The following is an 18,704-nucleotide window of genomic DNA, read 5'->3' as shown; positions in this document are numbered from 1 at the left end:
ATTGACTGAGATAGCCAAGCATTGTACTCAGTCCTGTAGAAGTGAATAGAGGTGGTCACGCATGTGCGCTACTTTTCAATTGACGCACATGGGGGGACACATGTTCTCCTTATCAATTGAGGTCACAATGATTGTACATTTATCACATAAATTGTTGACAACGAGGACAGTGGTTGGCCGCAGCGGTCATATGCTGTTGCAGCCTTTTAGATATCAACATAGGAGGATTACTGAAGCTGCAGCACAGAGAACAGCTGGAGAAACAGATGAGTATAGGAGTTTTTTTTTATTTTAATGCATTTATTGGCAGGAGACACATTTTTAGTTAAATTGGACAACCCCTTAAAGGCAATCTGTAGATCAGTGGTCTGAACTTGCCCATCCAACCACCAATAAAATATGACCAAGGAAAAAGATAATGTAGTTTGACCTTCATTGTATTGATCATGGGGTTACATTTTCTTACCTAGGATGCTGAAGGTTGGTGTGACCTTACAAGTTTTGATTTGGCGGATGAATCTGCGGTTACTGATGTTGGCAGTCCTAACTCTGAGACTTCATCAAAACCCCTTGCAACCAATGTTACTGAATATCGTCTAGATGGACACACCTTGTCTGACCTGAGTAAGGGTAGCAAGGGGGAGTTGATTCCTATATCTCCACGTCCACATGCTGGATTTGGGACCCCACCATCCCTGCTGAAACACAAGAAGAGGAGGATCACATTGTCGCCTGTGACGGAAAGTGTGGCCAACACTAGTGCCTCCACTACAGATACAAATAGCATGACCCCCAAAAGCACTCCTGTTAAATCACTGCCCTTCTCTCCATCACAGGTATGACTCCGTAAAGAGGACATGGAGATATTAGAGGAACTCCTGAGCTTATAGATGGAGAAATCCTCTGGTTAGGGAAGAAGTATAAGGGCATACTGGAAAAAATTTAATCATTTGGCGGCTTGGGGATAACAGATTGGTGGTGATCTGAGCACTGGTGCCACTACAGATTGCAAGAATAGGAGCCCCATACCCCCAAAATGAATGAAACTGCATGCACACTGCTGCTCCTTTCATTGTCTGTGGCTCTTGGGAGTTCCATAGGGATGAATGGGAGCGGCAGTATACATGCTTGACCTGATAATCCATTTATTTTAGAAGTATGGGGTCCCTGCTCTCATGATCAGTGAGGGTACCAGTAGTGGGACCCCGATCATTGTAATGGCTATCCCCTGTATCATGCAACTGGGGAGAACGCCATCTGCCCTGAATACCCCTTTAATGGCAATTTTCCCCAAAAATGAAAATGTCAGTTGTGGGTGGAATTTGTCTTGGGATTCTGGAGGAACAGGTGCTGGAAATAACAGTTGTTCTGAATGTCAGACACTCCTACCTCCAATAAGGGGGTCCCCAAATCCCCTTACCCTCCATCTGTAAATGGATAGATGGTCACGCTTCATAAAGCAGCCAATCAAGCTTTATTAAATGAGTTTGAATTAAAGGGGTTTTCTTTCTGGGAGTTTTACACTGATGATAGGTCATCTAATAACTGATCGGTGGCAGGCTGACACCCAGGACCCCCATGGATCAGCCGTTTTAGAAAACAGCGGCAATGGCAGTAGTGCCGTGGCCTTCTTGCAGCTTTTCCTTGGCCATGTGATGTCATGTTATCAGTCACATGGCCTTGGCGCAGCTCTGCTCCATTAAGGTAAATGGGGCAGAACTGCAATATCAAGCACAGCCAATATACAATGTACGGCGCTGTGCTTGGTAAGCGCAGAAACGGCTGCAGCTCTACTGTGAGTGCCGGTGCCTTCAAACAGCTGATCGGGGGTCCCGGGTGTCATAACCTTTTAGGTGTTTTATCATGCCTGTGCTATAAGATCATACACCTAAAGTCTACTGTTCTGAAACGCACAATGCCCCAGCAAGAGTTTTCCAAATGAATAGCGATGGGCAACTTTGTTTCAAGTTCAGCGCGCAAGGTTTGGGTTATCTAAGAATTCCGTTATGGTCCGTTGTAGGGAAATACATAACAGAATTTTTAGATAACCTGAACCTTACACACCGAACTTGAAACACAAGTTCGCTGATGCCTACCAATTAACCAATATTTCAAGCAATTTTTTTTATTTTTTCCCCCTTCCTTAGTTTTTGAATTTTTGGTCGAAACATGATGCACTGGAGCTGGAAAACCCATCTCTAACCTCCACACCTGTCTGTAGCCAAAAGGTGGTTGTAACCACACCTCTCCATCGAGACAAAACGCCATTGCTACAGAAGAATTCGGCGTAAGTCTTTTTCCGCCTTCATTGTGTTCACTTAACTTTCCTCTTACACATCAGAAAGGACAGACTTGAAACCTTTGAAGACCGTAGTGTTAACTGATGATACTAAGTGAGTTTTATGGAGTGTGCAACTAAGTTATTTTAAAGGGGTTGTCCATGTTCAGAGCTGAAGCTGGACATATCCCCATTTTCACCCAGGCAGCCCCCCTGATATGAGCATTATTGCCCCGATGCTCTCCCTTGCCCCTGTGCTCGATTGTGCATTTTTGGAGTCTTCTGCCTAGCAGTGTTGCCGGTGATGTCACCGGTTCTCATGGGCGGGTTTTAGTGCTGCCGTGGCAGTTTTCCAGGCTAGGGCAGCTCTAAAGCCCGCCCATTAGTTTGAGTGACATCACTGGGCTTACTGCTAGTTGTAAGCCTCCGCCAAGATTTCCCCATGGAGACCCCGGTACGTCGCAAGATCTCCAGAAAAAGCCTTTGGCCTGCGTGATTCAGCGCAGGTCAAGGGAGAGCATTGGAGCATGAAATGCTCTGATGCTCATATCAGAGGGGGTGCCTGAGTGAAAATGAGGCTATAACCCCTTTAAATGTAGACTAATTGATTAAAAAAAAAAGAAATTACATTTCTCGCTTATATCATTGGGAGACACAGACCATGGGTATAGCTGTTTGCTGCCACTAGGAGGCGACACTAGGCTAAAAACTGTTAGCTCCTCCCCCGCCAGCTATACCCTTTCCGGTCAGGAGAGAGCTCTCAGTTTTTAGCCTGGGGTCGTAGGAGGCAGACCCCCTGCTCTGCATGGTGGCTGTTATTTTTATTTTATTTTATTTTTTAGGTTGGGGGTCCAGGGCTACTAAGAGCTCTGCATCCCCAGGGTGGCTGTCTGGTGACGCTTATCCCACCGCTCTGCCCCCCACAAGAAGACGAAGTGGACCAGGAGGGCTTGACCTTCCTGCTCCCCTCAGCCATGGGGCCACCTATTCCCGCCCTCCAACCTGGTCCCTGTCACTTGTGCCAGGGACTGAAGAGGTGGCACCGCTGGTCCATATCAGATGGGCGAAGAGCACAGATGAAAGCAGGTAAGTATGTCTGTCTGTGTATCGAAGGGGCTGGACTCTATTATGGGGAGACACGGAGATTGTACCTGGGGACCTGTCTGCAGTGGGGGAGTTAATTCAGCATGTGCGGCGCTTGCCGCCGCCCTTCCCCCCTCTTTTTCTGATCTCCCATTTATACATTGGGCTTGGCCGGGACCCCTTCTCCTCTGGAATCCTGGCAGCGCTGCGTCAGTCCGTTTTTCCACCGGGCGGCTGGAGGGGGCGGAGCCTAATTTCCAGCCACACTTCCCTTCCTGCCTGCTCCATCCAGAAGTACCTCGGCCGTGCGCGCGTTTCCAGCCTGAGAGGAACGTCTTCTCGCCGCAGATCACCTCCCCGTCGCATCCTGCCCCTGGGGACACGTTCCAGCAAGGGTTAAACTGCTCCACTCTGGTAGGACCAGCGCTGCACCCCTCCTCTGTACCCTCTTTGGCTCCCTGACACAGGTCATGTCGAACCCAGCGGATTCTGCGCCCCAGGTCCTCTGTAGGGCTACCCATTATGTCTGCACTTAATGTAATGTGAAGTTTCCTAGGGTTCAGGCGAACGCCCTCTGCCTCATGCCAGGCCACCCAGAGCATGCCACCTCAGTCGCAGTTCACTGACGTGCACCCTTCTGCTGGAAGTATGGAACCGGAATAGGCCAAATCCCTGTCCCGGGCGGTGACTGACCTATCTAAGATCCCCCAATCCACCCTTTCCTTAATGGGTCGCTTGGTGGAGACGTCGTCACCTGCGCAACCTGCTATCTCCCAGGGCGTACCATCCAGGAGCAGACACCCCAGCAAGCGTCCCAGGCAGGAACGCCTCTCCTCCTCGGATGCATCACCTTCTCCTCCTCCCCCATTTCGCTGTCCAGGGCGTCCTCGTTGGTTGTGGACCCTTCGTCCGGAGGAGAACTCACCGAGTCGGATACGGATCTGGATCCGGACCGCTCATCCCAGATGGCCGCCTTAGTGGACAGTCTGGTCTCGGCAATCCGGGACGCCTTTCAACTTCAAGAGGAGGGCCCCTCTTCCAGTCACCAGGGAGTTTCTTTCCTGCGTAACAAGCAGGCTCCCAAGTCATTCCCGGTACATGACGACTTTTCCATTCTCACCGCTAAAGCGTGGGAGCAGCCAGGTTCACGTTTTCTGATCCCCAAGCAGCTGGATCTTCTATATCCGTTCCCCCCCGCATTGGGTGGGTAAGTGGTCTTCCCCCTCCAAAGGTGGACCCGCCGGTGGCTCGCCTGGCCAAGAATACCACTATTCTGTTTGCGGACGGCTCCTCTGCAGGACCCGGTGGGTCGAATCGCTGGTGAGGTCTGTTTTTTCTGCCACCGGTTCGGCACTCCGTCCCATTTTCGCTTCATCGTTGGTGGCTAAGGCGGTTTCTGAATGGGCCCACGCTTACATCAGGACTCGGGCTCTGACCTTTCCCGCACAGAACTCCAGCCTCTGGCGGCCCAGATATCCTAGGCGGGGAAGTACCTTTGCGAGGCGGCTCTGGACGCGGGCTCCATGGTCGCAAGGTCCTCCGCCTTTCCTGTCTCCATTCGGCGGGAACTCTGGTTAAAGGCCTGGCAGGCTGATTCCTCTTCCAAGCGTTCCCTTCTCTCCCTTCCTTTCGCTGGTTCTTGTCTTTTTGGGCCAAAACTTGACAAAATCATTTCTGAGGCCACGGGTGGCAAAAGCACCTATCTTCCGCAGCCCAAACCCAAGCGTTCTTCCCGACCGCGTCCTTCCGCGCCTCGCCAGTCCTTTCGCCGCACCACGGGCACTCGCCCGGCGGCTCCCTCGACCGCAAGGCAGCCCACCCAGGAGCAACGGCGGAAGCCTTCATTCAAGCCACAGCCTGCCTAGTGTTCCCGAGTGCAGCCTCAGCACTCTTCCTCTGGCAAGCATTCCCCAGCCTGAAGGTACGCCCCCACCTTCCTGGGTGGGTGGTCGGCTCCTTCATTTTCAGGAGGTTTGGCAGGCCCACATTTCAGACGCCTGGGCGCTCGAGGTGGTCACTTCGGGCTACAAGTTGGAGTTCAAATACATGCCTCTAAACCGTTTTTTCTGTCCCGTCCCCCCAAGGAGCCGTCTCGTGCGGGAGCCTTCTTTCAGGCGGTTCAAGATCTGCTGGTCAGGGGAGTAATCTCCCCCGTTCCGGCGAGGGAGCGGTTTTCTAGTTTTTACTCCAACCTCTTCATTGTGCCCAAGAAGGAGGGAGCGGTCCGCCCGGTGTTGGACCTCAAGATGGTAAACCGTTACCTTTTGAGTGCACCATTTTCGCATGGCGTCTCTTCGCTACGGGATAGCTTCCTTGGCGCAAGGGGAATGTCTGACTTCCGTGGATATCCTGGACGCCTGCCTGCACGTCCCCATCGCGATCGCCCACCAGCGGTTTTTGCGCTTCGCGGTCCACTCGGACCACTACCAGTTCGTCGCCCTGCCATTTGGTCTGGCGACTGCGCCAAGGGTGTTTACCAAGGTGCTCGCTCCGCTTATGGACCTTTGCTCCAGAGGCATCACCTTGATTCCTTACCTGGACGACAATCTCATCAAAGCATCGTCGTTCCGGCAGTGCGAGGAGAGTCTGCAGATCACCTTGTACACTCTCGTCCACTTTGGGTGGATAGTAAACCTTCGGAAATCCTCCCTGGTCCCGTCCACTCGGATTCGGTTCCTCGGTATGATTCTGGACTCCGTGCAGCTCGGGTGCATCTTCCAGCGGACAAGGTGAAAGACCTTCGCAGCACGGTGCTCCGGTTGCTTTGTCAGCGCACAGTCTCCATCCGGACTTGTATGCGGGTGTTGGGCGTTATGGTGGCGGTGCCATTCGCTCAATTTGACACCCGGTCTTTTCAGCGAGCGATCCTCTCGACCAGGAGTCCTTGGATCATCGGTTTTTCCTACCTCAACAGGTTCGGTCGGACCTCCATTGGTGGCTCTCCCCAACTCACCTGGAGGTGGGGAAGTCTTTCCTTCCGATCAGATGGACGATCATTACGACCGACGCCAGTCTTCAGGGTTGGGGAGGGGTCTTCGGCACTCGGACTGCCCAGGGTGTATGGTCTCCGTCGGAGTCCAGACTATCCATCAATGTCTTGGAGCTTCGTGCGATTTTCCTCTCACTGCGCCACTGGTCTTCCCTCCTGCGGGGCCTTCATGTCAGAGTCCAGTCGGACAATGCCACAGCTGTGGCGTATGTCAACCATCAGGGGGGGGACTCGCAGCTCGACCGTCATGTCTGAAGCGGCAAGGATCCTCAGGTGGGCGGAGGCCCATGTTCCGGCCCTGTTGCCGGTCCACATTCCCGGCGTTGTCAATTGGCAGATTTCCTGAGTCGGACGACTATAGACCCCGGGGAATGGTCTCTCCATCCGGAAGTATTCGACGTCCTCTGTCATCGCTGGGGACGTGGATCTGATGGCCTCCGGCCTCAATCACAAGCTTCCGTGCTACTTCGTCCGCGCAAGGGATCCCGCAGCTTGCGGAGTGGACGCGCTCGTGGCGCCGAGGGACGGGTTAACGTTCCTCTGTTTTTCTGCTGTTGTCCCTCCTGCCTTGGATTCTCCACAGGATCAAGTGTTAGGGCGTTCAGACCCTGCTGATCGCTCCGGACTGGTCGCGCCAAGCATGGTATACGGATCTTGTCCTCCTACTAGGGGACGTTCCGTACCCGCTCCTTCTCAGACCCGATCTCCTGTCGTTAGGGCCCGTCTTCCACCCGAGTTTAGATACTCTGTTTGACGGCGTGGCTCTTGAAACCTTCCTTTTGAAGCAGCAGGGTTTTTGGTTCGGACGCTCATTCGAGCCAGGAAACCTACCTCTTCCAGGATCTATTATAGAACCTGGAAGTCCTTCTTTCGTTTCTGTGAGTAGCGGGACCTATATCCCAGATCCTTCTCCCTGCCGGTCGTTTTGGCCTTCCTTCAGTCCGGACTGGAATTGGGCATGGCGCTCAGCTCCTTGAAGGGCCAGGTGTCGGCCCTTTCCATTTTCTTTCAACGATCCTTGACTGGACTGGGTACTGTTAAGACCTTCCTTCAGGGCGTTGCGCACTCCGCTCCGCCTTACCGTCCCCAGCTTCATCCGTGGGATCTCAACTTGGTATTGGGGGTTCTGCAAGCTTCTCCTTTTGAACCCCTGCGGGAGGCTTCCCTTCGCCTGCTGTCCTGGAAAGTGGCCTTGCTGGTGGCCATCACATCCATACGAAGAGTTTCAGAGTTGGCAGCTCTGTCATGCCGTGAATCATTCCTAGTCTTTCATCAGGATAAGGTGGTCCTCCGTCCGGTCCCTTCCTTTTTACCCAAGGTAGTGTCGGCTTTTCACCTCAATGAGGACATTGTCCTGCTGTCCCTTTGTCCTGGGCTCTCCCATCCGAGAGAGGTGTTGTTGCACCGTTTGGATGTGGTGCGGGCTCTGCGGATTTACCTTTCGGCCGTGGGCCCCTTTCGGCGCACGGACGCCTTGTTCGTCCTTCCGGATGGTTCTAGGAAGGGGTTGGCAGCTTCGAAGGTGACGATCTCCCGGTGGATTCGCTCCACTATTTTGGAATGTTACCGTGTTCGGGACAGGACGCCCCACTCTACCAGGGCACTTGGATCCTCCTGGGCTCAATTCCACCAGGCGTCAGCGGCTCAGTTGTGTAAAGCCGCGACCTGGTCTTTCCTCCACACTTTTACGAAGTTTTACAGGGTTCACACTCTCGCTTCTGCGGACGCCGCTCTGGGCTGCCTAGTCTTGTAGGCCGCGGTGTGATGACGGTCACGAGGTTCTCTTACTACTTCTCTCTGGTTTTGTATTCCCTCCCCAGGGACTGCTTTGGGACGTCCCATGGTCTGTGTCCCCCAATGATATAAGCGAGAAAACAAGATTTTGTGAAACTCGCTTGTAAAATCAGTTTCTCGCTTGATTCATTGGGGGACACAGCAACCCACCCCCGTTTGGGTCCGTTGACCGCGTGCGTTTGTTTTTTGTAATATCCTACTGCTTCTCCTACTGCTTTTGCATGAACTGAGAGCTCTCTCCTTGCTGGCGGGGGAGGAGCTAAGTTTTCAGCCTAGTGGCAGCAAGCAGCTATAACCATGGTCTGTGTCCCCCAATGAATCAAGCGAGAAACAGATTTTACAGGTGAGTTTCACAAAATCTCGTTTTTTTCTCACCCTTTTTTATTTTAGGTTTGTGACGCCAAATCATAAATTTATGGGGGATAATGCACCCCACACGCCCACCCCGTTCAAGAATGCTTTAGAGAAGTTTGGGTCATTAAGGCCATTGGTAAGTGTGCTAATCAGTTTGTTACTAGGGATAAGCTAGGTATTAGTGATATTGTCCAATATTTTTTTGCTAGGAAGTGCCACCAATATCAGATAGGTGCAATTCCCAACTCTGGGACCTGTTCCTATCTCCAGAATGGGATACCTGAAGTGAATGGAGACGAGGCGCACATGTGTAGCTGCCCTCTATTAATTTCTGTGGGAGTTCTGAAAATCTATTTCCGGCAGTCCCATAGAGGTGAATGGAACAGTGCCCTCTCCATTCATTTCTATGGAGTTCCAAAAATAGCCAAGGGCACTCGCTCGGATATTTTTGGAACTCCTGTAGAAGTGAATTGAGTGCATGGCATGCATGCAAGGTGCGCGTGTTCACTTTGGGGTCTCGTTCTAGATATAGGTGGGGGTCACAGAGGTGGGACCTGCATCAGTCTGACATTATTGGCATATTCTGGCGATATGCCACCAATGTCTAAGGTGACGCAATACCTTTAATGGGGTTATCTGGCATCTTTAAAACGAATGGCCTATGCTTGCCCATGCCCTGAAAGAAAATTATGGTTGGGTGTGGTGTCAGAATTGGGGATGAGCGAAGCGAGCTTCGGATGCAAGCGCTGAAGTCGCTTCGCTCCAAAATTCGTTTTAATGCTGTATGGAGGATCAGTCTCTGTACGGCTTTGAAATGTATGCACTTCGGGGAGGCGAAGTGAGTTATAATTGAAGTCTTGCGGGACTTCGGTGAATAACTTTGGGTTTTGAATTTGAAAACCATTTTAAAATTTGGTTCAGAAGTTTGCTGCGGAACTGAGGTACCAATCTGTACGGAAGCCGACTTTCGATACCTGTTTTAAAATGGTTTTCAAGTTTAATAATCAAATGCCGAAGTTTGGTGATAACTCTCTTCGCCAAAGCTTTACGGAGACAAATATATCTAGTTAGAACCTGGTCACAGCATCCCAGTTCCTGCGGCATGCCTCCCATCCGGACCCCTAGCTATCCCATGCCTGCACATGGCACTATTAAAGGCCAGCAGTGGGATCTTGCAGGTAGACGTCACATCACACTTCTGGTTTGGCAGTATTGGGAGCTGTTTAGCAGGAACTAGGATGCTGTGACCAGGTGATGCCATGCCCAAGCACTAAAGTGACACGTCTCCCCCTTTGTTTACCAGGCACAGCTCAACCACTTAATATTGATTTGCCCCTTCTCAGGCTAGGCCATCAATTTTAAAGGGTAACTGTCATGTTTTTATTTCCTAGTTTATTAGAGCTAGGCATGTATACCTGAGTTAGTTTGTCAATGATTGTCAAAAGATCTGTAATTACCTTATAATGACAGCTTTCATTAATGTCCTCTGTCCCTTTCCACTGCTCTCTTTTAAAAGACTGTTGCTAGGGCTTGTCTGTCTTCCTTTTAGTATAAACAGAAGGCAGAGGGGCGGTCCTTCACACTGCATGCCTGCATTAGGCTTCAGAGTGAGGAGGTGTGTCTCTCAGTAATCCAATCTGATTGGCTGGCAGGGAGTTGCTGGCTACAGAAAGTGTGTATGTGAAGTGAGGGAAAGCAGTTTTAGCCTCTGAGAAATGTCAGAGGAGCCATCTTGAGATGGTCCTCATATTGTAAATGTTTAAACAGCCGTAACTAAAGGAAAAACTCAAGGAAAACAGTGGTATGTGAAGAAACTAAAGATTGCTTTATGCATAATGCTGCTGCAGCAGTACCATATGCTAACATTGGTTTTAAAAAAAAAAAAGAAAACCTGACCGTTATCCTTTTAAAGAAAAGCGTCTTTCACACCCATTCATCTCAATGGCTTTGTGCACATGAGCGTTGTTTATCACTGATTATCTTTGCCTTGAGGAAAAATCTCGGCATGTTCTATATTGTGCTTTTATTAAACAGCCCTAGCCCCATAGAAAAAACGTGAAAAACCGAAGGCATCTGGATGAAATCAGTTTTTTAATGATGGTTTCTAGGAGTTGATGTTTAGTGTTACCCTTCAGTTTTTCTTCACGCACATGAAAAAGCACATCAACAACTGATTGCATCCACGTGGAAAATCTGAAACACTAAAGGCAACCACAGATTAGGGTTGTCATTATACCCAAATTTTTATTAGATTTCGATACCACGCAAGAAAAAAAATGAAAAACACCAAAAAAGCCATGTGCATTCCGCATTTTATGGAACATCTGGCCCATAATCGAACAGTTCTATCCTATTGTTTGGGGGGACAAGGTGACTAAAAAAATGGCGAATCGCGCCTATTTTTTTTTTTTTTCTGTTACGATGTTTACCGCATAGAAGATTTTTTATATTTTAATAGTTTGGTCTTTTCAGACGTGGCAATATACAATGTGTTTTATTTATTTAATAACTATTAGCCCCCTTATTGGCTAGAACGTGGAATCTTTTAATCTCTTGTCCTATTCACCCTAATATAGATCTATTAGGGTAATTAGGATTTCCATTACGCCCCATGACGGCACCTGTAAGAGATCCTCCCCCTTCCAGACAGGAAACAGGAACTTCCCAGATCTTTAAATTGGTCCACTGCCTTCCACCACTCAGTTATTTCCTGTTTCCTGGCCAGGGACAGGAGGAGTTTCTTCTCAGGTCTGTTTCGGGGCTGCAGGACCTCTAGGGTTAAATGGCTGAAACCTAATGGAGGTACCTGTCGGCGTAAGTCTCCACTAGGAGCTGCTGAGAAGCCAGGCAGTAGTTTCCCTTCAGCGCCATGGGGGGATGCCTGGGGCTGCCTCATCGTCCCTTGCCAGGCCGGCGAAGTTCGGTGTGAGGGGGGAGGAGCATCTTCTCTTCTCATCTGCGGCAGACCGAGTCTGGAAGTGACGTGTGCGTTCCACCGGCTGCAGGGAGCTTACCATGGCAGCCATAGAAGGCTTCAGTAGCGTCCTGGCTGCCATGGAAACCATGATTTCACTGCTAGGGCTCTGATCGAAACGGCCACCAATGAAGAGGGGGGGAGGGGACCCTGCGGCCACTGACGCAATTACTTTTAATACTGGGGGGGGGGGGGGGGGGGGGGGCGGCACTGCGCCACCAATAAAATAAATACATAACCTTTTAATACAAATACAGGTGGCGGGTGACGGCAGCAGAATCGCATCCAACCTCTGACAGGGCTCTCTGATCCACGGCAATTAACCCCTCAGGTGCGGCAGGGGTTAATTGCAGAGGATCGCAGCACCCTGTCATAGAGTTCGGGTATGTGATTCTGCCGCAGGCACCCGCAACCTGTAGTTGTATTAAACCTTGGTTATCTTCATTGGTGGCGCAGTGGCCACAGCCCCTCCCGTCCTCAACCCCGCTCTCTCCTCATTGGTAGCAGTGGCACAGGGGGGAGGGAGGGAGAGATTCCCTTCTTCTACACTGTGCTGCTGAGGAGAACATGGAGCTCGCTGAGAACAGTATCGGTAAAAGGCAAATTCCGGTATCTAATCGATCCGGGTACAAAAGTATCAATTGGGTATCGATAATTCAATACCTGGTGCAACCCTATCACAGACCAAACTGATTGAACTTGCGTGCAAAACCATTTGTTTTTCCTTGAACATATCCTGACTTTTTCCGTATCGCTCATATGAAGTAAGCCTAAAGGGGTTGTCTGGAAATACATTAATCCCTGATGCCCAAAGCCTGCCTCCGCTAGGGAAGGAGTCATACTTGCCTATGTCCCGCCACTCCAGCCTTGCATGTTGGCTGTCGTGTGTCCATCTTCCAGTTGCTTGCGTCCTCTCTGGCGTGTACACGGCAGACTGGGCTTCAGGGAAAAATTATTTATTCCCAGATAACCCCTTTTAAAGGCCATTTATTTATTTCTTGAATGCATCTAAAGTGAAGCAGCTTTGCAAGTTTTCATGAATTATTTTTTTTTTTTTCTACTGTGTCCTATGCAGACCTGTGTGTCTCGATGGTAACGCAACAGGCAAACTGCTAGGATGTGAGAGAGGTGTGGCTCCCACCTCTAGGACCCATTCCTTTGTCTAGAACAGGGACCCCCAAAGCGATGAAGAGCACGTTGCACATGCATGGCACGCTTTGCATTCTCTTCTATGGGAGTTCTGAAAATAGCGCTATTAACTCTCATAGACGTGAATGGGCCACCTCTCAGTTCACCTCTATTTTAGTGCTGGAAATAGCCCAGCTGGTGCTTGGCTATTCCTCAGAAATGAATGGAGGCAGAACTCCTCCCACAGAAAAGAATGGAGGGTGGCAGCCTTCATGCTGTGTGCCCTTGTTCACTTTGGGGGCCCCATTCTAGGGATAGGTGCAGGTCCCAGAGCTCTGGGACCGATACCTAGCAACATGCCACCAGTGTCTTAGATGAGACAACCCCTTTAAGTCGAAGTTATGCTGGTTACTAATGTGTATGCTGTTACTAAGTAGTTATGCTGGTTACTAATGTGTATGCTGTTACTAAGTAGTTATGCTGGTTACTAATGTGTTGTAAACTTGTAGCCTCCAACCCCTCATCTTGAAGAAGATCTGAAGGAAGTTTTACGCAACGAATCTGGTATAGAACTGGTCATTGTAGATGAATCCAAACATGAACGTCCAAAAAGGAAACCTGGGGTAAGTAAATGTTAAGAGAAATTAGTTATTTTTAAAATTTTGCTATTAAGGATTGGCTGAGGGTCCAGTAAGAGACTTATGAGCCTGCCTCTCGGTGAAAAGTTCTGTTTATACATTGGGTTTTCCTTATGCCGTTATATTTAGTATTTCCGTTGTATCCTTTCAGCATTCTCACAGTCCGATCAAGAAGGTGCGGAAGTCTCTTGCTTTAGATGTGGTTGACAAGGAGATCAAGCCTCCCACACTTTCCCTTTCTTCGGCAGTCTCTCTAGAAGTACAGGTAATATATGGGGTGATGTCCGCATCTGTTTAAAAAATGAGTGCATTTGACGTATCAGTTACCGGCACCTTCATTTCTCTAAATACATTGCATAGCAGATCCTGAACCTAAAGGGCAGCACAGATCAGCCACAGTCTGTGCTGTATTGGCGGCTCACATGTAGCAAAGTGCAGAGTTTCAGAAATACCATTGTCCTGGAAGCAAATAATCATCCCTTTTTAAAACTCTGATAAATCGCCCTTTTACTCATGACGGCAACAAGGGATATATGAGTAGCTTATCACACGCCTTATATACCAACCAAGCCAGCTCGCCACACGTGACTTTCTTCATTAGCTCTGCCAACATTTAAAGAGGACTTTTCCTAATGTTATAATTCTGGAGCATCTGATCTCATGACTCTGTGTTGTGCCATTCTTTTATTATTTCTGCTAGAAGTTATGAAAGAATTGCTATTAGCTTTCAGTAAGGGTACAGAGAGGAGGTACCCAGTTTAGGGGGGGGGGGGGGGGTGTACCTGCACAGTCTGAAAATGGCAGTGCTGATTGGATAGAGCTGTGATGGCTAACCTTCGGCACTCCAGCTGTGGTAAAACTACAACTCCCAAGATGTACACTTGCTTGGCTGTTCTCAGAACTCCTTAGAAATAAATGAAACATGCTGGGAGTCGTAGTTTCACCATGGCTGGAGTCTCGGAGGTTAGCCATCACTGGGATATAGGGAGACTGTGCAGATGCACCCCCCAACTTGTTACCTCCCCTCTGTACCCTTAGTGAAGGCTAATAGCCATTCATTCAGAACTTCTAGTAGAAATAAGAAAGAAATGGCACAACATACAGTAATAAGAATAGATGTTCCAGAATTGTTACATGGGAAATGCATGATGGTATTAAAACTAGAGTGTCAGGAGCGGTGAAAGGTCCTCTTTAAAATAGGAAGTGCTCATAATAATGTGATAGATAGATAGATATATATCTATATCTATCTATCTATCTATCTATCTTATTTCAAAGTAGCATAACGAGGTATATACTGGATTCAGAAGGAGGGGAGTAGCTGCCTTTTTTGTAATCCACCCTACTGCATGCTGTCTGTACGTGGCTAACCAAGTTAGTCAGATGTCATGTCTGCCTACCTTCGCTCACCTTGCCCCGGTCCTCCATCACAGGCTGCATTCTAGTAGAAAGCTGTGCCCAGAGTTCTGTAAGCTTCAGCACTGACATTGTTGGATTGTGAACGAGTATTAATGTACTATTGCGGCCCGCAAATAGCGGGCCGCAATGCACGATTGCTGGCCGTAGGTCAGCCGCATCGGATCTCGGACCCATTTACTTTAATGGGTCCGCGATCCGCCTGTTCCGCTAAAAGATAGGACATGTTCTATCTTTTTGCGGAACGGAAGTACGGGAAGTAACCCCACGGAAGCACTCCGTAGTGCTTCCGAGGGGTCCCGTCCCGTGCGGCTGTTCCGCCATTCCGGATTTGCGGACCCATTGAAGTGTGAACTCGGCCTTAGGCTTGTGTTTGGCGACAAGCTTGCTGTCCATTTCCATTGATGAGCAGCAGTATTGTGAGTGAAGCTCTGCAGTGTAATTCAAGTGATTAGAAGTAATGCAATGAATGACCTAATGCTGATCCTTGAGACTAGGGGGGCTGGAAAGAGTGGTCCGATGGGCGATTTGGGACACTTGATGCAGTCCGTATGGAATAAGGTCAAGCTCCTGAGGGGGGTTTTCGGCAATACGGAATATACTCCACTGTGGGGCAATCCTGTGCTGCCGGAATTCCTCTCCCTGTCTGAGTTTGGGGCATGGAAAAGGAAGGGTATTCTGAGGTTGGGCCATCTTTTGGAGGAAAAGAAGTTAATGTCATTTGCCAGATTTCAAGAGAAGTATGATCTGCCTAGAACTCACTTTTATAAGTACCTTCAGGTGAGACATGCTTACAACTCCACATTTAAAGGTACGAATATGGTGGCTGGGAGAGATGCTGCATTGCACCAGATTCTGTCCAGGGGGGCGAGGAGAGGTATGATTTCCTGTATATACAAGCTGCTGCTTGAGAAGTTTCTAATGTCGCATCCGCTTACGGCTAAAAGTAAATGGGAGAAAGATGTTGGCGAATTAACTGATGACCAATGGTCTGACATACTGGAGGCGATACCTCTCTCTTCCTTGAGTGAAGGACGTAAACTCTCGCAGCTGTTTATTGTCCATAGGGTCTACAAAACACAGTTTTTTTTGTTCCGTATAGGGTTCAGACCCACAGATGAGTGTCCAAGATGCTCTGTGGTGTCTGCAGATTTGTTGCATATGATGTGGACGTGCGAGAGGTTAGGGAGATACTGGGAGTTGGTACGTCAGACAATACAGGATGTTTACAAGGTACGAATACCCTCTGACCCGAAAGTGTGTGTGTTAGGATATGTCTCTGAATTGGCCACTGGGCAGGTGCATAAAATAGCTATAGGGAGAATGTTATATGTCGCTAGGAAGTTAATAGCCCTACATTGGATACAGACAGCGCCGCCAATCCTAGGCGAATTCCTAAGTGCTGTTGACACAATGCTGAGTTATGAACGGATGGTGTACCAGAAGCGTGGATGCCCAGCGAAATTTGAAAAATTGTGGGATCCATGGCTGTCGTTTCGACGTCTGAATAGAAATGTTTAAAAATGTGCCTTTGTATTTTGTAGGTTAGGGTGGGGTGGGATGGGGGGGAGGTTGGATTGGAACTGGATTAATACACATAGTTTGGTGCCCTTTTTGTTGTTAGTCCTATGGATAATATGTCTCTATGTCATCCTTGTATGTATTGTGGAAAAACGTGTATTTACACTGTAAAATGTTTAATAAAAATGATCTGATTAAAAAAAAAAAAAAAAAGAAGTAATGCAATGCATTTATAAAGTTACTCTTTTTATACAGATTTTATCTGTTCTATGTGTTGGCTTCAAAGTTGAGTTCAGAAAAAGTCTTCTGATAGGTGTGAGATGCTGGAAGATAGATTTGGTAGTAGTAGATGGGGATCTGCTGATTTTCAAAGCACTGGGGCCATGGCCATTTTCTCTGTACGATGAGCGCAGTGTTGAAGCTGCTGGAGGCGTTCGGCTTGTTGCTGCATGCCTGAAGTGCGTATTACCATTTAGTTTGCGCTCTTGATAGCTTTTGAATAATTCTCTGTTCCCTCTTCAGCCGCAGTCCTGCGAGAGCTTCTTGTCCATGTCCCTGAATGAGTCGTCTTGCAGCACTAAAGAGAACAGTTTATTAAATCAGGGATTTGTCCAGGTGAAGCCAAGCAAAGGCTCCTCCGTCTACGATGAAACCTCACACACTGACATTGGCGAGCTGGTGAAAACGCAGGAGGCAACTGCTCGGAAAACCAGTAAAAGCGTATTCATCAAAATGGAACCCTCCATACACTTCATTACAGACTCTGGCCCGAGCTCACCTGTAGATGCGGACACGGCTGTCAAGACCTCGTATTACAGGAGTAAAGGAGCCATTTTGAAGCCTGACAAACCTATCATTTGCAATGCTGAGAAGCAGTCAGCAACACAAACAGAAACCCTCAGGATTCCCGAACCGGTAAGTGTCTCTATTAAGACGTGAGAGCACCAGGTAGTAGGGCTGGGCGATTTTTGTTAAAAAAAAAAAAAAAATAATAATAATAATAATAATAATAATCTAAATTATTTCTACTTGATGATCGATTATTGATTTTATAATCTCGAGTATTTTATTTATTTTTTCTTGCTAAATTAACTAAAGGCATTTCCAGGTGGTGCACTGTATATAGATGGGGGTGTCTTGGAGGCACCATCAGCGGGTGCTCAGTCTGTCCATAGAGCTGCAGTGCACAAAGATGTTATAACACTTTTATTACATAGAAGTTCCCAGCATTAGGATTATTGCAGCCCTAACTGGACACTGCCGTCACCAGATGTCTCAGTCCGTGCAAGAACAACACAGCCCCAAGCAAGCTCCTGTTCCACTGTGGCCGAGATAAGTCACTACCTGTTTGCCTCACACGACTCCCAATAGTTGTCCTGGGGTTGGAGTAGTCACCCAGCCAGATCTTAGGCAGAAGCCTTAGTGTCTATTCACATGTCCGTATGTGTTTTGTGGATCCGCAAAACACTGACATCCGCCATGTGCGTTCCGCATTTTGCGGACCGCACATCGTCGACGCTCATAGAAAATGCCTTTTAGTGGACAAGAATAGGACATGTTCTATTTTTTTGGAGGAACGGGAAGTTCGGGTCCGGAAGTGTGGATGCAGACAACACATTCCGGCCCCATTGAAAATGAATGGGTCCGCACCTGTGACCCAAAACTGCGGAACGAATGTGGAACCATTTTGCGGATGTGTGAATGGACCCTTACTTGCTTGTAATTGCGACACATGGGGAGCGTCTGCAACTGTGTGTTCAGTGACAAGTGTCAGCAGGTGGCACTGCCACCCTGTCCGGAAAGAATTGTGGTGACGTAAAGGTAGAGGGTGAAAAATTAATGCCAATTAAATAAAAAAATTTAAATCTCAGTAAAAGGCCTTATGCACACGACCGTGCCGTTTTTTTAACGGAACGGGCGGCCCATTGTAGAAATGCCTATTCTGCGGGACATGCTATTTATTTAATTTTTTTTGCTGGGCTTCGGAACGGAGCAATGAATGCGGACAGCACACGGAGTGCTGTCCACATCTTTTGCAGCCCCATTGAAGTGAATGCGTCCGCACCCAAGCCGCAAAAACGGCGGCTCGGATGCGGACCCGAAAAACGGTCGCGTGCATGAGGCCAAAGGCGAATCAAGTGATCACCCCACCCTTCCTAGTAATAGTTCAGAATTTACAGTACGCAGAGTTGCCTAAGAAACTAGAGCGCCCATGTCTTGACATTACTTTGTTAACCTGCCCGGGACATGGGCGGCTTTGTCGTTTCAGATAGTTTCTCCCTTGGTTGTAAGAATCTTTTGAGGTTCTTTTCAGTTGTACTGTCTGGCAAAGTTCAGCATTGTTCACATTGTCATCAGAGCTTCCATTTTTCCATTAGCCGTGATGTGTATCAATAATCCCATCGGCTTATAGTGGGGTCCATTTAGGTTTCCATCGTTGCATTGGAGTGTAAGTGCAGGAAAAGAAATAGGTGTGTGTACAGAGTCGAACCAGTATGTCAGGTTTTCTCCTAGCGCCCCCCCCCCCAA

General features: G+C 48.6%; 1 protein-coding gene across 1 annotated transcript in view; it reads left to right on the top strand.

The window, feature by feature from the left end:
- The window catches only part of MYBL2 (MYB proto-oncogene like 2), a 35,902-nt gene that overhangs the window by 13,391 nt on the left and 3,807 nt on the right, over positions 1-18,704 (top strand). The window contains exons 8-13 of the mRNA XM_040437338.1: positions 471-836; positions 2,148-2,287; positions 8,535-8,634; positions 13,110-13,223; positions 13,390-13,503; positions 16,698-17,090. Coding sequence (XP_040293272.1) covers positions 471-836; positions 2,148-2,287; positions 8,535-8,634; positions 13,110-13,223; positions 13,390-13,503; positions 16,698-17,090 — 1,227 coding nt within the window. The remainder of the gene's footprint in view (positions 1-470; positions 837-2,147; positions 2,288-8,534; positions 8,635-13,109; positions 13,224-13,389; positions 13,504-16,697; positions 17,091-18,704) is intronic.

The sequence above is a fragment of the Bufo bufo genome, chromosome 6 (genome assembly GCF_905171765.1).
Source record: "Bufo bufo chromosome 6, aBufBuf1.1, whole genome shotgun sequence".
Classification (NCBI taxonomy): domain Eukaryota; kingdom Metazoa; phylum Chordata; class Amphibia; order Anura; family Bufonidae; genus Bufo; species Bufo bufo.
Note: the sequence above shows the minus strand (reverse complement) of the source record. Positions and strands in the feature narration are given on the sequence as shown.